Here is an 18155-nt window from a genome sequence, read left to right as displayed (position 1 = left end):
TTAGCTGAACTTGTGTCTTTTTAATAAAGCTGCCGTCGACTTCCCTGAGACATTGGCGTCAACACACCCGTGGACAAACCCCTCCGACTATCAGGTACTATTAAACTCACTAAAATACTACAGGGTTTCCCCCACATTCATTTATTTGTGGCGGCCCGCCATGAAAGAATTACGGCCGCCACAAATAAAATAACATTTTTAAAAATAAATACAAATAAACATTTTTTAAATTTTTTTCCGACTTTTGACCCTGCGATGAGGTGGCGACTTGTCCAGGGTGTACCCCGCCTTCTGCCTGATTGTAGCTGAGATAGGCGCCAGCACCCCCCGCGACCCCAAAAGGGAATAAGCGGTAGAAAATGGATGGATGGATGGATGACCCGCTCGACCGCTCATAAAAGCAATGGGACTCTGTCTGTGAATGGAGCTCGAAGTTACATATTATATAAATATGTAAATATGTATATAAATATGTACACACAGTGTTGTAATTATATTCCAACTCCGCGTTCTTCTTGGTCATCGCCGCCGCCGCTGCCAGCCCCCATAGTCCCCCCCCCCCCCCCCCCCCCCTCAAACACGAATCTTTCATCCTCGCTCAAATTAATGGGGAAATTGTCGTTTTCTCGGTCCGAATAACTGTTTTTTGTCGGAGGCTCCCATTAAAATCAATGTGAATATGTGAGGAGCCCCCACACTTGTGACGTCATCGTCTGCGACTTCCGGTAAAGGCGAGGCTTTTTCAGGAAGTACCAAAAGTGGCGAACTTTATCGTCGATTTTCTCTACTAAATCCTTTCAGCAAAAATATGGCAATATCACGAAATGATCAAGTATGACACGTAGAATGGACCTGCTAGCTATCCCCGTTTAAATAAGAACATCTCATTTCATCCATCCATCCATCATCTTCCGCTTATCCGAGGTCAGGTCGCGGGGGCAGCAGCCTAAGCAGGGAAACCCAGACTTCCCTCTCCCCAGCCACTTGGTCTAGCTCTTCCCGGGGGATCCCGAGGCGTTCCCAGGCCAGCCGGGAGACATAGTCTTCCCAACGTGTCCTGGGTCTTCCCCGTGGCCTCCTACCGGTTGGACGTGCCCTAAACACCTCCCTAGGGAGGCGTTCGGGTGGCATCCTGACCAGATGCCCGAACCACCTCATCTGGCTCCTCTCCATGTGGAGGAGCAGCGGCTTTACTTTGAGTTCCTCCCGGATGGCAGAGCTTCTCACCCTATCTCTAAGGGAGAGACCCAAACTCATTTGGGCCGCTTGTACCCGTGATCTTATCCTTTCGGTCATGACCCAAAGTTCATGACCATAGGTGAGGATGGGAACGTAGATCGACCGGTAAATTGAGAGCTTTGCCTTCCGGCTCAGCTCCTTCTTCACCACAACGGATCGGTACAACGTCCGCATTACTGAAGACGCCGCACCGATCCGCCTGTCGATCTCACCATCCACTCTTCCCTCACTCGTGAACAAGACTCCTAGGTACTTGAACTCCTCCACTTGGGGCAGGGTCTCCTCCCCAACCCGGAGATGGCACTCCACCCTTTTCCGGGCGAAAACCATGGACTCGGACTTGGAGGTGCTGATTCTCATTCCGGCCGCTTCACACTCGGCTGCGAACCGATCCAGTGAGAGCTGAAGATCCCGGCCAGATGAAGCCAACAGGACCACATCATCTGCAAAAAGCAGAGACCTAATCCTGCGGTCACCAAACAGGAACCCCTCAACGCCTTGACTGCGCCTAGAACTTCTGTCCATAAAAGTTATGAACAGAATCGGTGACAAAGGACAGCCTTGGCGGAGTCCAACCCTCACTGGAAACGTGGCCGACTTACTGCCGGCAATGCGGACCAAGCTCTGACACTGATCATACAGGGAGCGGACCGCCACAATAAGACAGTCCGGTACCCCATACTCTCTGAGCACTCCCCACAGGACTTCCCGAGGGACACGGTCCAATGCCTTCTCCAAGTCCACAAAGCACATGTAGACTGGTTGGGCAAACTCCCATGCACCCTCAAGAACCCTGCCCAGAGTATAGAGCTGGTCCACAGTTCCACGACCAGGACGAAAACCACACTGTTCCTCCTGAATCCGAGGTTGGACTATCCGACGTAGCCTCCTCTCCAGTACACCTGAATAAACCTTACCGGGAAGGCTGAGGAGTGTGATCCCACCATAGTTGGAACACACCCTCCGGTCCCCCTTCTTAAAGAGAGGAACCACCACCCCGGTCTGCCAATCCAGAGGTACCGCCCCCGATGTCCACGCGATGCTGCAGAGTCTTGTCAACCAAGACAGCCCCACAGCATCCAGAGCCTTAAGGCTCTGGATGCCAAAGCCATCTCATTTCAGTAGGCCTTTAATATACCGTAGCTGCGTGTGTCAAATATGAGTCATTAAATGACTCCCGCCTCCTGGTGGTAGAGGGTGCTATTGATCCTTCTTGCGACTACTCGGCTGCAGAAGAAGTGACAACAAGCAGCAAGAGTGAGCAGCGATCGTTTATTTTTTCCCTCTCGCTTGCACTTTTAACATGGAGGATTACATATCTAAAATAAAATAGTTTTCTTAACTGGACTTTCAATCGAAGCAGGAGGTAATAAAGGAAGATCTCCATCGAGAGAGAGAGACTTTTAAAACTGAAGAAAGATAAGGAAGACTTCTATAAACAAGTTATCGATGCTTTTGAACAGAAGGAGCTGCGCATGGACTTCATTTATAAGTAAAGGTAAGACCATAATAATGTTTTTTTTTTTTAAATTAAATGTGCTTTTCATGATGTTATCCTTACATCACACTCAAATTTTTAAGCGCAGGCCTGAATTTACCGCATGCCTTTGGTAAGTGCCGGAGTGAGAAGAGGTTTTAAATTAATTAACGCCCTGGCGGCAATTCAAGGAAATACGGTAAGTGTTGTTGAACGTAGAGGACATGTTGTAACTTAGACTCTTTGTGTATGTACGACACTACTATTCAACTTTGTCACGACACACACACAATTTCATGATCACTGATGTGCACTTGTGTAATCCAAAAGAAGGGCGAGGGAAACAACATCCATGTTGTTCTCCACCAAGCAAAGTTACGTAGCTGCTGTTCTTTGCATCACTTAGCACGGCAGACCGTCACTTTTTAGGTGAGTTCTCTCACGGAACTTTACACTTTTATGATTTGGAAATCTTTCCGCACAAATTGAACAAAGAAAAAAAACTGCACTCGCTGTTGTGTGCCCACTTGTGTGCCGTCAACCCAATCTCGAGCACGTAAAAGATTATTCTCCTCTGTGTGTTCTCATGTGCGCGTGAATACCTTTCTTGTCCGAGTACCTTTTGCCGCAGACTGAACAACTGAAGGGTTTTTCTCCGGTGTGTGTCCTGGCGTGTTTCACCAGCAAGTACTTCAGTGAGAAACTTCTACCACAAACCGAACAATTGAAGGGTTTCTCTCCGTTGTGTTTCAGCATGTGTCGGGTCAAACTTTGTCTGTAACAAAATAATTCGCCACAAAGCGAGCAACATAACAGGTTTTCCTCCGTGTGGATTTTCATGTGCATTTCTCTAGTTTCCTTGCAGGTGAATCCTTTGCCGCAAACTGAACAACTGAAGGGTTTTTCTCCAGTGTGCCTCTGCATGTGTCTTGTCAACGTCTGTCTGTAGCAAAAGAACCTGCCGCAGACTGAGCAATGGAATGGTTTTTTGTCGGCGTGCTTTTTCATGTGCATTGACAAAGACGCCTTCAAGGTGAACAACTTACCGCAAACGGAGCACAGAAACGGTTGCTCTCCCGTGTGCCTTCTCATGTGTGCAACCATTGAATATTTCAGGGAGAATCCTTTCCCGCAAACTGAACAACTAAAGGGTTTTTCTCCGGTGTGTTTCAGCATGTGCCGGGACAAATTTTGTTTGTAGCGATATATTTTGCCGCAGACTGAGCAACGAATGGGTGTTTCTTCTTTGTGCGCTTTCATGTGTGTTACCAAAGTTGCCTTCTCAGTGAAGACGTCACCACAAACTGAACAACTCAACTGTTCATCGCGTGCGTGCGTTTTCATATGCTTCACCATGTGTGACTTCTGAGCGAATCTTTTCGCGCACACAGTGCAACAAAACGTTTTTTCTCCGGTGTGTGTCCGCGTGTGTTTTACCATCAAGTATTTGAGAGGGAACCTTTTGCCGCATGCTGAACAACTGAAGGGTTTCTCTCCGGTGTGTTTCAGCATGTGTCGGTACAAACTCTGCCTGTGCGCAAAGCCGGCACTGCAAACGGAGCAGGGGTAGTGTTTTCTTTCCGCATGTGTTGCCATGTGGCAAGCCATGCTTGCCTTCTGAGTGAATCCTCTCCCGCAAACTGAGCAACTGAATGGCTTTTCTTCTGCGTGCGTTCTCATGTGTTGAGTCAAATTGCAATTTTTGCTAAAGCTTTTAGCACAAACTGGGCAACTAAAACATTTTTCACCCGTCTTCGTTTCGGGACATTTAGAGATTTTGTTGTCGGTTTGAGTTCTCATATCGCCTTCACAGTCTGTATCGCTGCTCAAAGGTACTTCAACCCCGTCTTCAGCCTCCCTATCTGACAGTGGAGTTAAGAGCGCGACTGGTTTTGGTTTCTTCTCATCGTCTTCGGTCTCCAAGAGCAACTTTGTGATATCCGAGAGACCCTCTCCCTCCTTAGTCACCCAAAGTTCCCCCTCTTCCTTTTTAATGTGAGGGGCCTGTGGATCCTCCTCCTTCAAAGTGGAGCCTCCCCCTTGCAGAAGAGGGGGAAGTTTTTCTGGAAGACCGATAAGACGCTGGATGTCTGCAAGACCCAAAGAATGAAAAGCCTCTGGTTTGTCGTCTTCAGTCTTGACAGTGACAACAACGAGTGGCAGCTCAGGGAGATCCGCTTCCTGCGACTGAGGGCGAAGTTCTTCCAGATGACCATCTAGCCGCTGGATGTCTGCGGGACACAAACACACTTTAGCTCAGACATGTCGAGACAAAGTCCCATTTACCCTGACTTGATTGGTTCTGGGGACATGTAGGTACGGAATACAGTAATATGATACTGTTATACAGTAGTAATACAGTACTTTGACAGTGTGTTCAGAAAGTGTGCGTCTGCTGCTACCTAGTGGCTGTTTGTAAGTTAGGTATCACTTCAACTCTGTGTGTGTGAAACTGGGAAATTTGAAGTGGAAAAAGCAGGGGGATAACGGAAATGGTTAGCATAGCAGCAAATGCCAACAAAATGGCCTAAGGCGGAATTCCAGACTGGAAGAGAAAAGGCATTTTTCTCAGTTGTAATGGCTGTTGGACTATTTCAGATGTGAAATGAAAGAAGGAGAAAATATTACTGAACAGCTAAAACGATTGAAGGCACTGACGGATAAATTAGGGTCTGTGAACCTTTCGTTCATTTGTTTATGAAACAAACACTAAAAAAATTAATAACATGTTTTTTTTCAACATCTGTTTCCAAACCCAAAATGTAAAAAAATGGATAACAAATCATTTTTCCATGTTTTGCTTTTGTGCACACTTGGAAAATGCAAACAATGGATAACGGTCCGTGTACCTTCCTTTCATTTTATTTCACATTTACACATTTTGGGCCATTTTTTCGGTCTTTTCTAAAACCAAAGTCAAACAACTATTCAATTTTAGATTTAGATGTATTGGTCCCCGTTGGGGGAATTCATTTTTACTGCCGTACATTTAAACATATAGACATTACACATCACAAAACAAAAATAACAAAAAGACATCAAACATGACCAACACATTTACAGGCTTTATCAGACGGGTCGGCCGGGCCTGCTCTTAAAGGGGAACATTATCAGCAGACCTACGTAAGCGTCAATATATACCTTGATGGTGCAGAAAAAAGACCATCTGTTTTTTTAACCGATTTCCGAACTCTAAATGGGTGAATTTTGGCGAATTAAATGCCTTTCTGTTTATCGGGCTGGAAGCGATGACGTCAGAACGTGACGTCGCCGAGGTAACACACCCACCATTTTCATTTTCAACACATTACAAACACCGGGTCTCAGCTCTGTTATTTTTGACTATTTTTTGGAACCTTGGAGACATCATGCCTCGTCGGTGTGTTGTCGGAGGGTGTAACAACACTAACAGGGAGGGATTCAAGTTGCACCGCTGGCCCCAAGATGCCAAAGTGTCTGCCGCCAGACCCCCATTGAATGTGCCAGAGTGTCTCCACATTTGACCGGCGATGCTAAGACAGACATGGCACAGAGATGTATGGATAACCTGCAGATGCATTTGCAACGATAGTCAACGAAATCACAAAGGTGAGTTTTGCTGTTGACTGCCATCTAATCGATGCTAACATGCTACGCTAATCGATGCTAACATGCTATTTACCGGCGGTGCTAAAGCAGACATGGCACAGAGATGTATGGATAACCTGCAGATGCATTTGCAACTATATTACGTTTCCTTCCACCCACATTTAATGCGAAACAAACACTTACCAATCGACAGATTTAAGTTGCTCCAGTGTCAAAAGATGCGAAAGTCCTGATCGTTTGGTCCGCACATTTTACCGGCGATGCTAACGCAGCTATTCGGCCATGCTATGGCTATGAATAGCGTCAATAGCTATTCGCTCAATAGCCTCAGTTTCTTCTTCAATACTTTCATACTCCAACCATCTGTTTCAATACATGCGTAATCTGTTGAATCGCTTAAACCTCTGAAATCCGAGTTTGAATCCGAGCTAATGTCGCTATATCTTGCTGTGGTATTCCCATTGTTTGTTTACATTGGCAGCACTGTGTGACGTCACAGGGAAATGGCCAGTGTCTTCGCAGAGAGCCGAAAATAAGGCACTTTAAAGCTTTATTTAGCGATATTCCGAGACCGGTAAAATTTTGAAAAAAACTTCCAAAAATACAACAAGCCACTGGGAACTGATTTTTATTGTTTTTAACCCTTTTGAAATTGTGATAATGTTCCCCTTTAAGGGCGGCTATAGCTGCAGGGATAAGGCTTTTCCTGAGGCGGGTCCTCCGGAATTTGATGGTTCTGTACCTGCGTCCTGATGGTAGTGGGATTATGTATTTGTGTAGTGGGTGACTGATATCCTGGACTATCGTGTTTGCCAGTCGAATGATGGACCTGTGGTTTGAATCTGAAATGTTGGGTGTGGGTAGGCCGATGATTTTAGGTGCTATGTTTGTAATGCGTGTGTGTGAGTTTGGTTACAGAAAGCATGGTGAAAAAACATGTGGAACAGTACAGAAGGATGGGTTGAACAATGCTTTGGTAAAGTAATAACAGGATATGAGGTGCACGTATAGTCCTTTAAGTTTTCGGATGGCTGACAGTCTTTGTTGACTTCTTTTTTGAATGTCCGTGGTGTGCTGATCAAAGGGGAGTTTATTGTCCAAGGTTACGCCCAGGTATGTAAAGGGGAACATTATTATTAGTGATTCCTAGAGCTCATAAAAGTCTGCGGGCTATAGAGCGTTTTCCGTTCGGGCTCCAGTACTCTGGAATGCCCTCCCGGTAACAGTTCGAGATGCTACCTCAGTAGAAGCATTTAAGTCTCACCTTAAAACTCATCTGTATACTCTAGCATTTAAATAGACCTCCTTTTTAGACCAGTTGATCTGCCGCGTCTTTTCTTTCTCCTATGTCCCCCCTCCCTTGTGGAGGGGGTCCGGTCCGATGACCATGGATGAAGTACTGGCTGTCCAGAGTCGAGACCCAGGATGGACCGCTCGTCGGGACCCAGGATGGACCGCTCGCCTGTATCGGTTGGGGACATCTCTACGCTGCTGATCCGCTTGAGATGGTTTCCTGTGGACGGGACTCTCGCTGCTGTCTTGGAGCCACTATGGATTGAACTTTCACAGTATCATGTTAGACCCGCTCGACATCCATTGCTTTCGGTCCCCTAGAGGGGGGGGGGGGGGGGGGGGGGGGTTGCCCACATCTGAGGTCCTCTCCAAGGTTTCTCATAGTCAGCATTGTCACTGGCGTCCCACTGGATGTGAATTCTCCCTGCCCACTGGGTGTGAGTTTTACTTGCCCTTTTGTGGGTTCTTCCGAGGATGTTGTAGTCGTAATGATTTGTGCAGTCCTTTGAGACATTTGTGATTTGGGGCTATATAAATAAACATTGATTGATTGATCAGCAGACCTATGTAAGCGTCAATATATACCTTGATGGTGCAGAAAAAAGACCATATGTTTTTTTAACCGATTTCCGAACTCTAAAAAGGGTGAATTTGGCGATTTAAACGCCTTTCAATTGTTCACTGAAGGAGCAATCCACCATTTTCTCAAACACATTACACACACCAAGTCAAATCAGCTCTGTTATTTTCCGTTTTTTCGACAGTTTTCCGTTACCTTGGAGACATCATGCCTCGTCGGTGTGTTGTCGGAGGGTGTAACAACACCAACAGGGACGGATTCAAGTTGACTTACGTGGAGTGTGCTAATCAGACGTATCAATGGTCACGGCATGCTAATTGATGCTAACATGCTATTTAGCCTAGCTGGATGTACATATTGCATCATTATGCCTCCTTTGTAGCTATATTTGCATCCAGCCTTTCCCTCCCACCCACATTTAATGCCAAACAAACACATACCAATCGACAGATTCAAGTTGCACCAGTGGTCAAAAGATGCGAAAGTCCCTCGTGTGTTCTGTTCTGTCGTAGCATCGCTACCGACGATGGCGATGCTACGACAGAGATGTGTGGATATCCTGCGACACTCAAAGCAGATGCATTTCCAACGATAAAGTCAACGAAATCACAAAGGTGGGTTTTGTTGATGTTATTGACTTATGTGCTAATCAGACATATTTGGTCACGGCATGACTGCAAGCTAATCGATGCAAACATGCTATTTAGGCTAGCTATCAATCAATCAATCAATCAATGTTTACTTATATAGCCCTAAATCACTAGTGTCTCAAAGGGCCGCACAAACCACTACGACATCCTCGGTAGGCCCACATGAGGGCAAGGAAAACTCACACCCAGTGGGACGTCGGTGACAATGATGACTATGAGAACCTTGGAGAGGAGGAAAGCAATGGATGTCGAGCGGGTCTAACATGATACTGTGAAAGTCCAATCCATTTTGGATCCAACACGGTCGCGAGAGTCCCGCTCACAGCGGAGCCAGCAGGAAACCATCCCAAGCGGAGGCGGATCAGCAGAGATGTCCCCAGCCGATACACAGGCAAGCAGTACATGGCCACCGGATCGGATCGGACCGGACCCCCTCCACAAGGGAAAGTGGGACATAGGAGAAGAAGAAAAGAAACGGCAGATCAACTGGTCTAAAAAGGGAGTATATATATGTACATCTATATGTACATATTGCATCATTATGCCTCATTTGTAGCTATATTTGCATCCAGACTTTCCATATTTCTTCTCTTTTATTGACATTGATTTCCGGATAACTGTCTGTGCATGACTCTGTGAAATGTTTGACTGTGTTATGATAGTCCAGGATGGATTGACTGTTGGAGAGGAGTGCGAGAATGGCTGTCATCTAAATATTTGAAGTATGTTGTGGTGGCAGTCATTGGTGTAAAGTGTGTACAGGAAAGGGCTGAACACACATCCCTGTGGGACCCCGGTCTTGATGCTAACCATCGGGATGTGTTTGAGCCCACCCTTACTGCTTGCAGTCGGTCGGTGAGGAAGTTGTGGGTGAGGTGGATCAGCTGAGGGGGGATGTTGAGCTGGCGTAGTTTCCGGATCAGTAGATGCTTCTGCAGAGAGTGGAAGGCGGAGCTGAAGTCCACAAAGAGGATCCTGGCAAAGTTTGCCTGGGGAGTCCAGATGCTGAAGGCCACAGCATCCTCTGTGCCCCTCTTGGCCCTGTAGGCAAATTGGAGGGGGTCCAGGTGTGGGGTGACAACTGGAAGGATGATGTAGAGCAGCAGTTTCTCCAGGCACTTCATAATTATGGATGTGAGGGCTATGGTTGAGTTCTGTGGGTCTGGATTTCTTCGGTACTGGGATCATGGTTGCAGTTTTCCACAGTCTAGGTATTGTTGCAGTACAGTAGCATTGACAGAAGAGTGAGTGTAGGATGGGGGAGAGCTCCATGGCACAGTCCCTGATCACCCTGGCTGGACTGCCATCAGGTCCTGGTGCCTAGCCTGGCTTGCAGCGGCTCAGCTGGCCCCGTACTTCCTACTCTGTGAAGGGGGCCGGTTTGTCGGGGTCTGGTGGTGAGAGGGCTCTCGGCAGGTCCTGACACTCTGGTGAGAAGTCCAAGTTGTCAAAACGGGTAAAAAATGTGTTCAGGTCTTTAGAAGGGGTTTCTGGGTCACTGACAGTCCATGATGTTTTTGGTTGGCATCCTGTCAGGTTTTCCACCTTCCGAAAGGCCTGCTTGGTGTTCATGTTGCTGAATTCAGTTTCCAGTTTGTTTTTGTAATTCAATTTTGCTTTAAATACCTCGTTTTTTTAAATTCCTATTTTTTGCCTTGAGGCTGGCCCAGTCCTGTTGCCTGAAGGATTTATGTTTTTCCCTCAGGCTCTTTTTTATTTGTGGGGTAATCCATGGTTTGGAGTTGGGATAAATATGTATTGTTTTGGTTGGTATTATTGAGCGGATCCAGTCATTCAGACTACCATCAAAAATGGCCCAGTCAGTACAAGCCAGGGAGCCTTGGGGTTGAGTGGTGGCGTCCTCCGTCCACTGGGGGGCACTGCTGCAGTGTAGTTTGTGGCGCTTTAGTTCCTGTTTGTATGAAGGAAGTAAACAGATGACTGTGTGGTCAGCAGCTTTGAGCCGAGGGTGTGAACGAGCACGGAAGACATCGGTTAATGTTCCCGTAGCATAAGTCCAATATGTTTGCCCTTCTTGTTGGAATGTCTACATACTAGCGGTGTAACGGTACACCAAAATTTCGGTTCGGTACGTACCTCGGTTTAGAGGTCACGGTTCGGTTCATTTTCGGTACAGTAAGAAAACCACAAAATATACATTTTTTGGTTATTTATTTACCAAATTCGTAAATAATGGCTTGATCATTTTAACATTGGGAACACTATAATAATTCTACTCATGTTAATCCACATTAAACTGACTCAAATTGTTGCTCGGATTAAATAAAATTACAAAACTTTTCTTCTACATATAAAAAGTTCAACATTAAACAGTTTCAAGTCAACTCATCATGCTTAATTTATTACAGCATCTGGGAAGTCTGTAGTTGTTTTTTTAAATGTTATATTTTTGTCAATATGTGATAGCAGGGACCCTGCCATTCAAAACTAGGCTGCTACGTTACTAATGATTCACGTAACTATAGCTGAAAATAGAGTACAATAGCAATAGGAGAGACTATTCATCCCTGAACACCATGGAGTTCAGTGAAGTGAAGTGAATTATATTTACATAGCGCTTTTTCTCTAGTGACTCAAAGCGCTTTACATAGTGAAACCCGATATCTAAGTTACATTCAAACCAGTGTGGGTGGCACTGGGAGCAGGTGGGTAAGGTGTCTTGCCCAGGGACACAACGGCAGTGACTAGGTTGGCAGAAGCGGGAATTGAACCTGCAACCCCCAAGTTGCTGGCACGGCCACTCTACCAACCGAGCTAAACCGCCCTCAATAAAATAACAGACAGACAGGGTTTTGCTGCCCCTAACACACACACACACAGCAAAATGAGCTAACGTTACGCTAAAAGCTAATTAGCCTTCACCTAAAGCCAGAACTGCGTGCGAGCTGAGCTGCCGTTTAAGTTTCTAGAAAGTCAACGGGCTCATAGAGATGTTTGTAATAGTTCTGACTGGGAGGTGTTTTTTATCATTTGGGGAGAGTAGGCTGTCTGCTGCTAAACGAATGTCTGCTCAACGCTGAAGCACTGACAACATGCGCTCTGAATACGCACTGCTGATTGGCTGTTACGTCGCTCTGAATACGCACTGCTGATTGGCTTTGTATGTAACCAATCAGATGGCTGTGTGGGCGGGACAATGCTTGCTGCTGAGACAGAGGCAGAAAGCAGAGCAGCTTGTGAAGACTTTTGCTAACAAACTCAATCGGTACGCCCGCGTGCCGAACTGAAACCCCCCCGTATCGAAACGGTTCAATACAAATACACGTACCGTTACACCACTACCACATACAACATTGTCCAGTCTGAATCCGTTAAAGTCCCCCAAATAAAGCAGCGGAGCACCGGGATACTTGGCTAACATGGCATTAGCATCCTCGGCTATCATCTCCGCTGCTGTGTTGATGTTAGCATTGGGGGCTACATATACACAGCTGACCACAACAGAGATAGAAGGGACGGAGGGACAGGGTCTACAACTCCAGGTTGGGTGTGCACACTTGACGGTGCACTTTGATGTTGTTACACCACCGGTGGTTGATGTAAAGGCAGAGCGCACCGCCTCGCGTCTTCCCTGAGTGCTTTGTCCTGTCGGACCTGACGATGGGGACCTTGTCCAGGATCACCTCAGAGTCGGGAACCGACTCCTCCAGCCAGGTCTCACTGAGAGCGACAATACAGATGTCTCTGAAGGCCCTTTCAAAACGGTACCTTGCTTGTAGAAGATCCATCTTGTAACGGCGTGATGGTACGTTGGACATGATGATGGTGGGCAGAGGAGGTTTTAAGGGACGTCTTCTTACCCGGCTCCGGATGCCTCTAACTTCCCCTTTTCCTCGGCCGAAGCTCCGAAGGAGGGACCACGGCAGGCTTGGTGCTACTCCACAGGAGTTCATCTCGGCTGAAGGTGAGTAGCCGGTCGTTGGTGTCGGGCTGCAGTGCTAAGCTATCGCAAATCAGCGAGAAGACTGTGAGAAAGGCGGCGATCACCTTGTAACTTGTCATAACTGATCCGTCTGACTTTTGCCTACATACAATGTGAGGGTTCCACGGACAGCACGGACATAAACATACATAAGAAACTGGACAGAGGGTACGGTCATTGCTATCGCAGCGGAGCATGCAGCAATTTGGATCACTCCAATGAAACTTTTTTAAAGGGGAACATTATCACAATTTCAAAAGGGTTAAAAACAATAAAAATCAGTTCCCAGTGGCTTGTTGTATTTTTTGAAGTTTTTTTCAAAATTTTACCGGTCTCGGAATATCCCTAAATAAAGCTTTAAAGTGCCTTATTTTCGCTCTCTGCGAAGACACTGGCCATTTCCCTGTGACGTCACACAGTGCTGCCAATGTAAACAAACAATGGGAATACCACAGCAAGATATAGCGACATTAGCTCGGATTCAAACTCGGATTTCAGCGACTTAAGCGATTCAACAGATTACGCATGTATTGAAACAGATGGTTGGAGTATGAAAATATTGAAGAAGAAACTGAAGCTATTGAGCGAATAGCTATTGACGCTATTCATAGCCATAGCATGGCCGAATAGCTGCGTTAGCATCGCCGGTAAAATGTGCGGACCAAACGATCAGGACTTTCGCATCTTTTGACACTGGAGCAACTTAAATCCGTCGATTGGTAAGTGTTTGTTTCGCATTAAATGTGGGTGGAAGGAAACGTAATATAGTTGCAAATGCATCTGCAGGTTATCCATACATCTCTGTGCCATGTCTGCTTTAGCACCGCCGGTAAATAGCATGTTAGCATCGATTAGCGTAGCATGTTAGCATCGATTAGCTGGCAGTCAACATCAACGAAACTCACCTTTGTGATTTCGTTGACTATCGTTGCAAATGCATCTGCAGGTTATCCATACATCTCTGTGCCATGTCTGCTTTAGCACCGCCGGTAAATAGCATGTTAGCATCGATTAGCGTAGCATGTTAGCATCGATTAGCTGGCAGTCAACATCAACAAAACTCACCTTTGTGATTTCGTTGACTATCGTTGCAAATGCATCTGCAGGTTATCCATACATCTCTGTGCCATGTCTGCCTTAGCATCGCCGGTAAATAGCATGTTAGCATCGATTAGCATAGCATGTTAGCATCGATTAGCTGGCAGTCAACATCAACAAAACTCACCTTTGTGATTTCGTTGACTATAGTTGCAAATGCATCTGCAGGTTATCCATACATCTCTGTGCCATGTCTGTCTTAGCATCGCCGGTCAAACGTGGAGACACTCTGGCACATTCAATGGGGGTCTGGCGGCAGATTTCTTGCCAGTGGTGCAACTTGAATCCCTCCCTGTTAGTGTTGTTACACCCTCCGACAACACACCCACCAGGCATGATGTCTCCAAGGTTCCAAAAAATAGTCAAAAAAACGGAAAATAACAGAGCTGAGACCCGGTGTTTGTAATGTGTTGAAAATGAAAATGGTGGGTGTGTTACCTCGGCGACGTCACATTCTGACGTCATCGCCTCCAGCGCGATAAACAGAAAGGCGTTTAATTCGCCAAAATTCACCCATTTAGAGTTCGGAAATCGGTTAAAAAAATAGATGGTCTTTTTTCTGCACCATCAAGGTATATATTGACGCTTACATAGGTCTGTTGATAATGTTCCCCTTTAAGACGACAACGGGATTCTTGCTGAGCAAAGATGTTAGCGTTACGCTAAAAAGACGCTAAGCGCAAAGGAAAGGTTAAAATACTGATTCCGGTTCAATTTGTCATCACAGAGGAAACTACGCATTTTGCATTTTGGATGAACACTTTTTTTTATTTTTGCGTTTATCTGGAAACATTAAAATCCATAAAATTTGATGGCAATATTTTAATGATATTATGTTAGATCCACTATGGACTGGACTCTCGCTATTATGTTAGATCCACTATGGACTGGACTCTCACTATTATGTTAGATCCACTATGGACTGGACTCACACACTATTATGTTAGATCCACTATGGACTGGACTCTCGCTATTATGTTAGATCCACTATGGACTGGACTCTCACTATTATGTTAGATCCACTATGGACTGGACTCTCGCTATTATGTTAGATCCACTATGGACTGGACTCACACACTATTATGTTAGATCCACTATGGACTGGACTCTCTCACTATTATGTTAGATCCACTATGGACTGGACTCTCACTATTAGGTTAGATCCACTATGGACTGGACTCTCACTATTATGTTAGATCCACTATGGACTGGACTCTCACACTATTATGTTAGATCCACTATGGACTGGACTCTCACTATTAGGTTAGATCCACTATGGACTGGACTCTCACTATTATGTTAGATCCACTATGGACTGGACTCTCGCTATTATGTTAGATCCACTATGGACTGGACTCTCACACTATTATGTTAGATCCACTATGGACTGGACTCTCACTATTATGTTAGATCCACTATGGACTGGACTCACACTATTATGTTAGATTCACTATGGACTGGACTCTCACTATTATGCTAGATCCACTATGGACTGGACTCTCACTATTATGTTAGATCTACTATGGACTGGACTCTCTCACTATTATGTTAGATCCACTATGGACTGGACTCTCACTATTAGGTTAGATCCACTATGGACTGGACTCTCACTATAATGTTAGATCCACTATGGACTGGACTCTCTCACTATTATGTTAGATCCACTATGGACTGGACTCTCTCACTATTATGTTAGATCCACTATGGACTGGACTCTCACTATTATGTTAGATCCACTATGGACTGGACTCTCACACTATTATGTTAGATCCACTATGGACTGGACTCTCACTATTATGTTAGATCCACTATGGACTGGACTCTCGCTATTATGTTAGATCCACTATGGACTGGACTCTCGCTATTATGTTAGATCCACTATGGACTGGACTCTCACACTATTATGTTAGATCCACTATGGACTGGACTCTCACTATTATGTTAGATCCACTATGGACTGGACTCACACTATTATGTTGGATTCACTATGGACTGGACTCTCACTATTATGCTAGATCCACTATGGACTGGACCCTCACTATTATGTTAGATCCACTATGGACTGGACATCTCACCATTATGTTAGATCCACTATGGACTGGACTCTCACTATTATGTTGGATCCACTATGGACTGGACTCTCACACTATTATGTTAGATCCACTATGGACTGGACTCTCACTATTATGTTAGATCCACTATGGACTGGACTCTCGCTATTATGTTAGATCCACTATGGACTGGACTCTCACACTATTATGTTAGATCCACTATGGACTGGACTCTCACTATTATGTTAGATCCACTATGGACTGGACTCACACTATTATGTTAGATTCACTATGGACTGGACTCTCACTATTATGCTAGATCCACTATGGACTGGACCCTCACTATTATGTTAGATCTACAATGGACTGGACTCTCACTATTATGTTAGATCCACTATGGACTGGACATCTCACCATTATGTTAGATCCACTATGGACTGGACTCTCACTATTATGTTAGATCCACTATGGACTGGACTCACACACTATTATGTTAGATCCGCTATGGACTGGACTCTCACTATTATGCTAGATCCACTATAGACTGGACTCTCACACTATTATGTTAGATCCACTATGGACTGGACTCACACTATTATGTTAGATCCACTATGGACTGGACTCTCACTATTATGTTAGATCCACTATGGACTGGACTCTCACTATTATGTTAGATCCACTATGGACTGGACTCACACTATTATGTTAGATCCACTATGGACTGGACTCTCACTATTATGTTAGATCCACTATGGACTGGACTCTCACTATTATGTTAGATCCACTGTGGACTGGACTCTCACTATTATGTTAGATCCACTGTGGACTGGACTCTCACTATTATGTTAGATCCACTATGGACTGGACTCTCACACTACTGATTGATTTCCGTCGGAGATGAATAAAGTTTTCTGACTCTGATAGAAACTTTGCTGTCTTCTCCAAGCTAACAAACAATCATGGCGGGGAAAAACTTTCTCAAAGCTTTTTTTTATCGCCTTCAAAAAAGGTTATTGGACTTCAGCTCACCTTCATCCGCAGTTTTCGTCTTTTCCTCTGTGTGTGATTTGCTGGAAGTTGTTGATTCTCTTTCACTTTCTCTTTGACATGACGTCGCCATCTTAGCATAGCAGCAGTCGTCCATCTTCTAGCACGTCTTCAATCTTCACTTCCGGTAACAAGCAGTCGCTCCAAAGTCAACTTCCGTTTCTTGGCTTTTAGAAAATAATATTTTCTAAAGACTAATCTTTAAAACATTCAACGCTGCCTTCGCCGTAAAGTTAGGATTGTGTTGTTGACGTCCATTTGAAACTTTTGTCGCGCCATCTTGTTCGCATCTGTGGCGTATGTGAAAAGGGCATTTCGACTCCTTGAAGAGAGTCGGCTCTTTTGACTTCGTTCATAAAAAAATGAGTCGGCTTCAAAATGGCCTCCTTTTGTTGCTAAAATTGATTATACCAAAAATACTAAATGCAGATGTTGACGGGCGTGTTTAAACAATGGTAACGTTTTTTGTCATAGATGTGTAACCAATTTTAATGGACTTGCCTCGTTGTGATGTTAAATTCCTGTTATAAACTGTTATAACAGTATATGCCTTGATCTCTTATTTTGAAGGTGCTAAAAGCGGAAGTGGTGACACGTAGTTTTTAACTGTAACTGAGGGTTTATACATGTCGCCTATACTGTATAAATCTACGAAATAACAGACACGGAGGCTCCAGTTTCACACGAGGACCACTTTATGTCGTTTAGTGTCACAACGTCTCACCACTTCCGCCTTCAAAATAAGAGCTCCAGGCAGCTTATACAGATACTTAACGTCGCAAAGAGGCAAGTCTATAAAAATAAGATACGGATTTATTAAAGAACCGTGTGGATACACTGTTTTTAGAGAATAAGGACGCCCTTTTTTACCTTTCAACTTCTTTTTATGTGTAACTTTTTCAGCATAGACATTCTCTAAGGACCCCGGCAACGTAAACATAGCTGCCCGGTAAACTGCCGGACTCAAACAGACTCAATTTAAAGGTGCATGACTAAATTATTAACTAGTTTACGTCAACAATAATATAATCAATTATATTCAGCAATTAATATTAAATGGGGATCTTTATCTTCTATCTTCATTACTGACAAAGCGAATTTATAACACCATTTTCTACCGCTTGTCCCTTTTGGATTATTGTTTTATAATTCGTTGTAATCCTTCATTGTAAAGTTTACCACATCATTT

General features: G+C 44.8%; 1 protein-coding gene across 3 annotated transcripts; it reads right to left on the bottom strand.

Annotated features, from left to right (window-relative positions):
- Positions 1 to 1920: 1920 nt before the first annotated feature.
- Positions 1921 to 17272, bottom strand: LOC133549313 (gastrula zinc finger protein XlCGF57.1-like). Of its 3 annotated transcripts, none has more exons than XM_061894598.1 (3): positions 16949 to 17272; positions 12557 to 12791; positions 1921 to 4947 (listed from the first exon to the last, which is right to left on the bottom strand). In XM_061894598.1, the coding sequence occupies exon 3, from the start codon at positions 4514 to 4516 to the stop codon at positions 3281 to 3283; it is 1236 nt and encodes a 411-aa protein (XP_061750582.1). In that variant the 5' UTR covers positions 4517 to 4947; positions 12557 to 12791; positions 16949 to 17272; the 3' UTR covers positions 1921 to 3280. The 3 variants fall into 3 exon arrangements, with proteins under 3 accessions (XP_061750582.1, XP_061750590.1, XP_061750574.1); XM_061894606.1 differs by having other exon boundaries at positions 1930 to 4947; positions 12557 to 12746; XM_061894590.1 differs by lacking the exon at positions 12557 to 12791 and having other exon boundaries at positions 1937 to 4947.
- Positions 17273 to 18155: the final 883 nt, after the last annotated feature.

This window comes from Nerophis ophidion, linkage group LG01 (assembly GCF_033978795.1).
Source record: "Nerophis ophidion isolate RoL-2023_Sa linkage group LG01, RoL_Noph_v1.0, whole genome shotgun sequence".
Lineage (NCBI taxonomy): Eukaryota > Metazoa > Chordata > Actinopteri > Syngnathiformes > Syngnathidae > Nerophis > Nerophis ophidion.
Note: the sequence above shows the minus strand (reverse complement) of the source record. Positions and strands in the feature narration are given on the sequence as shown.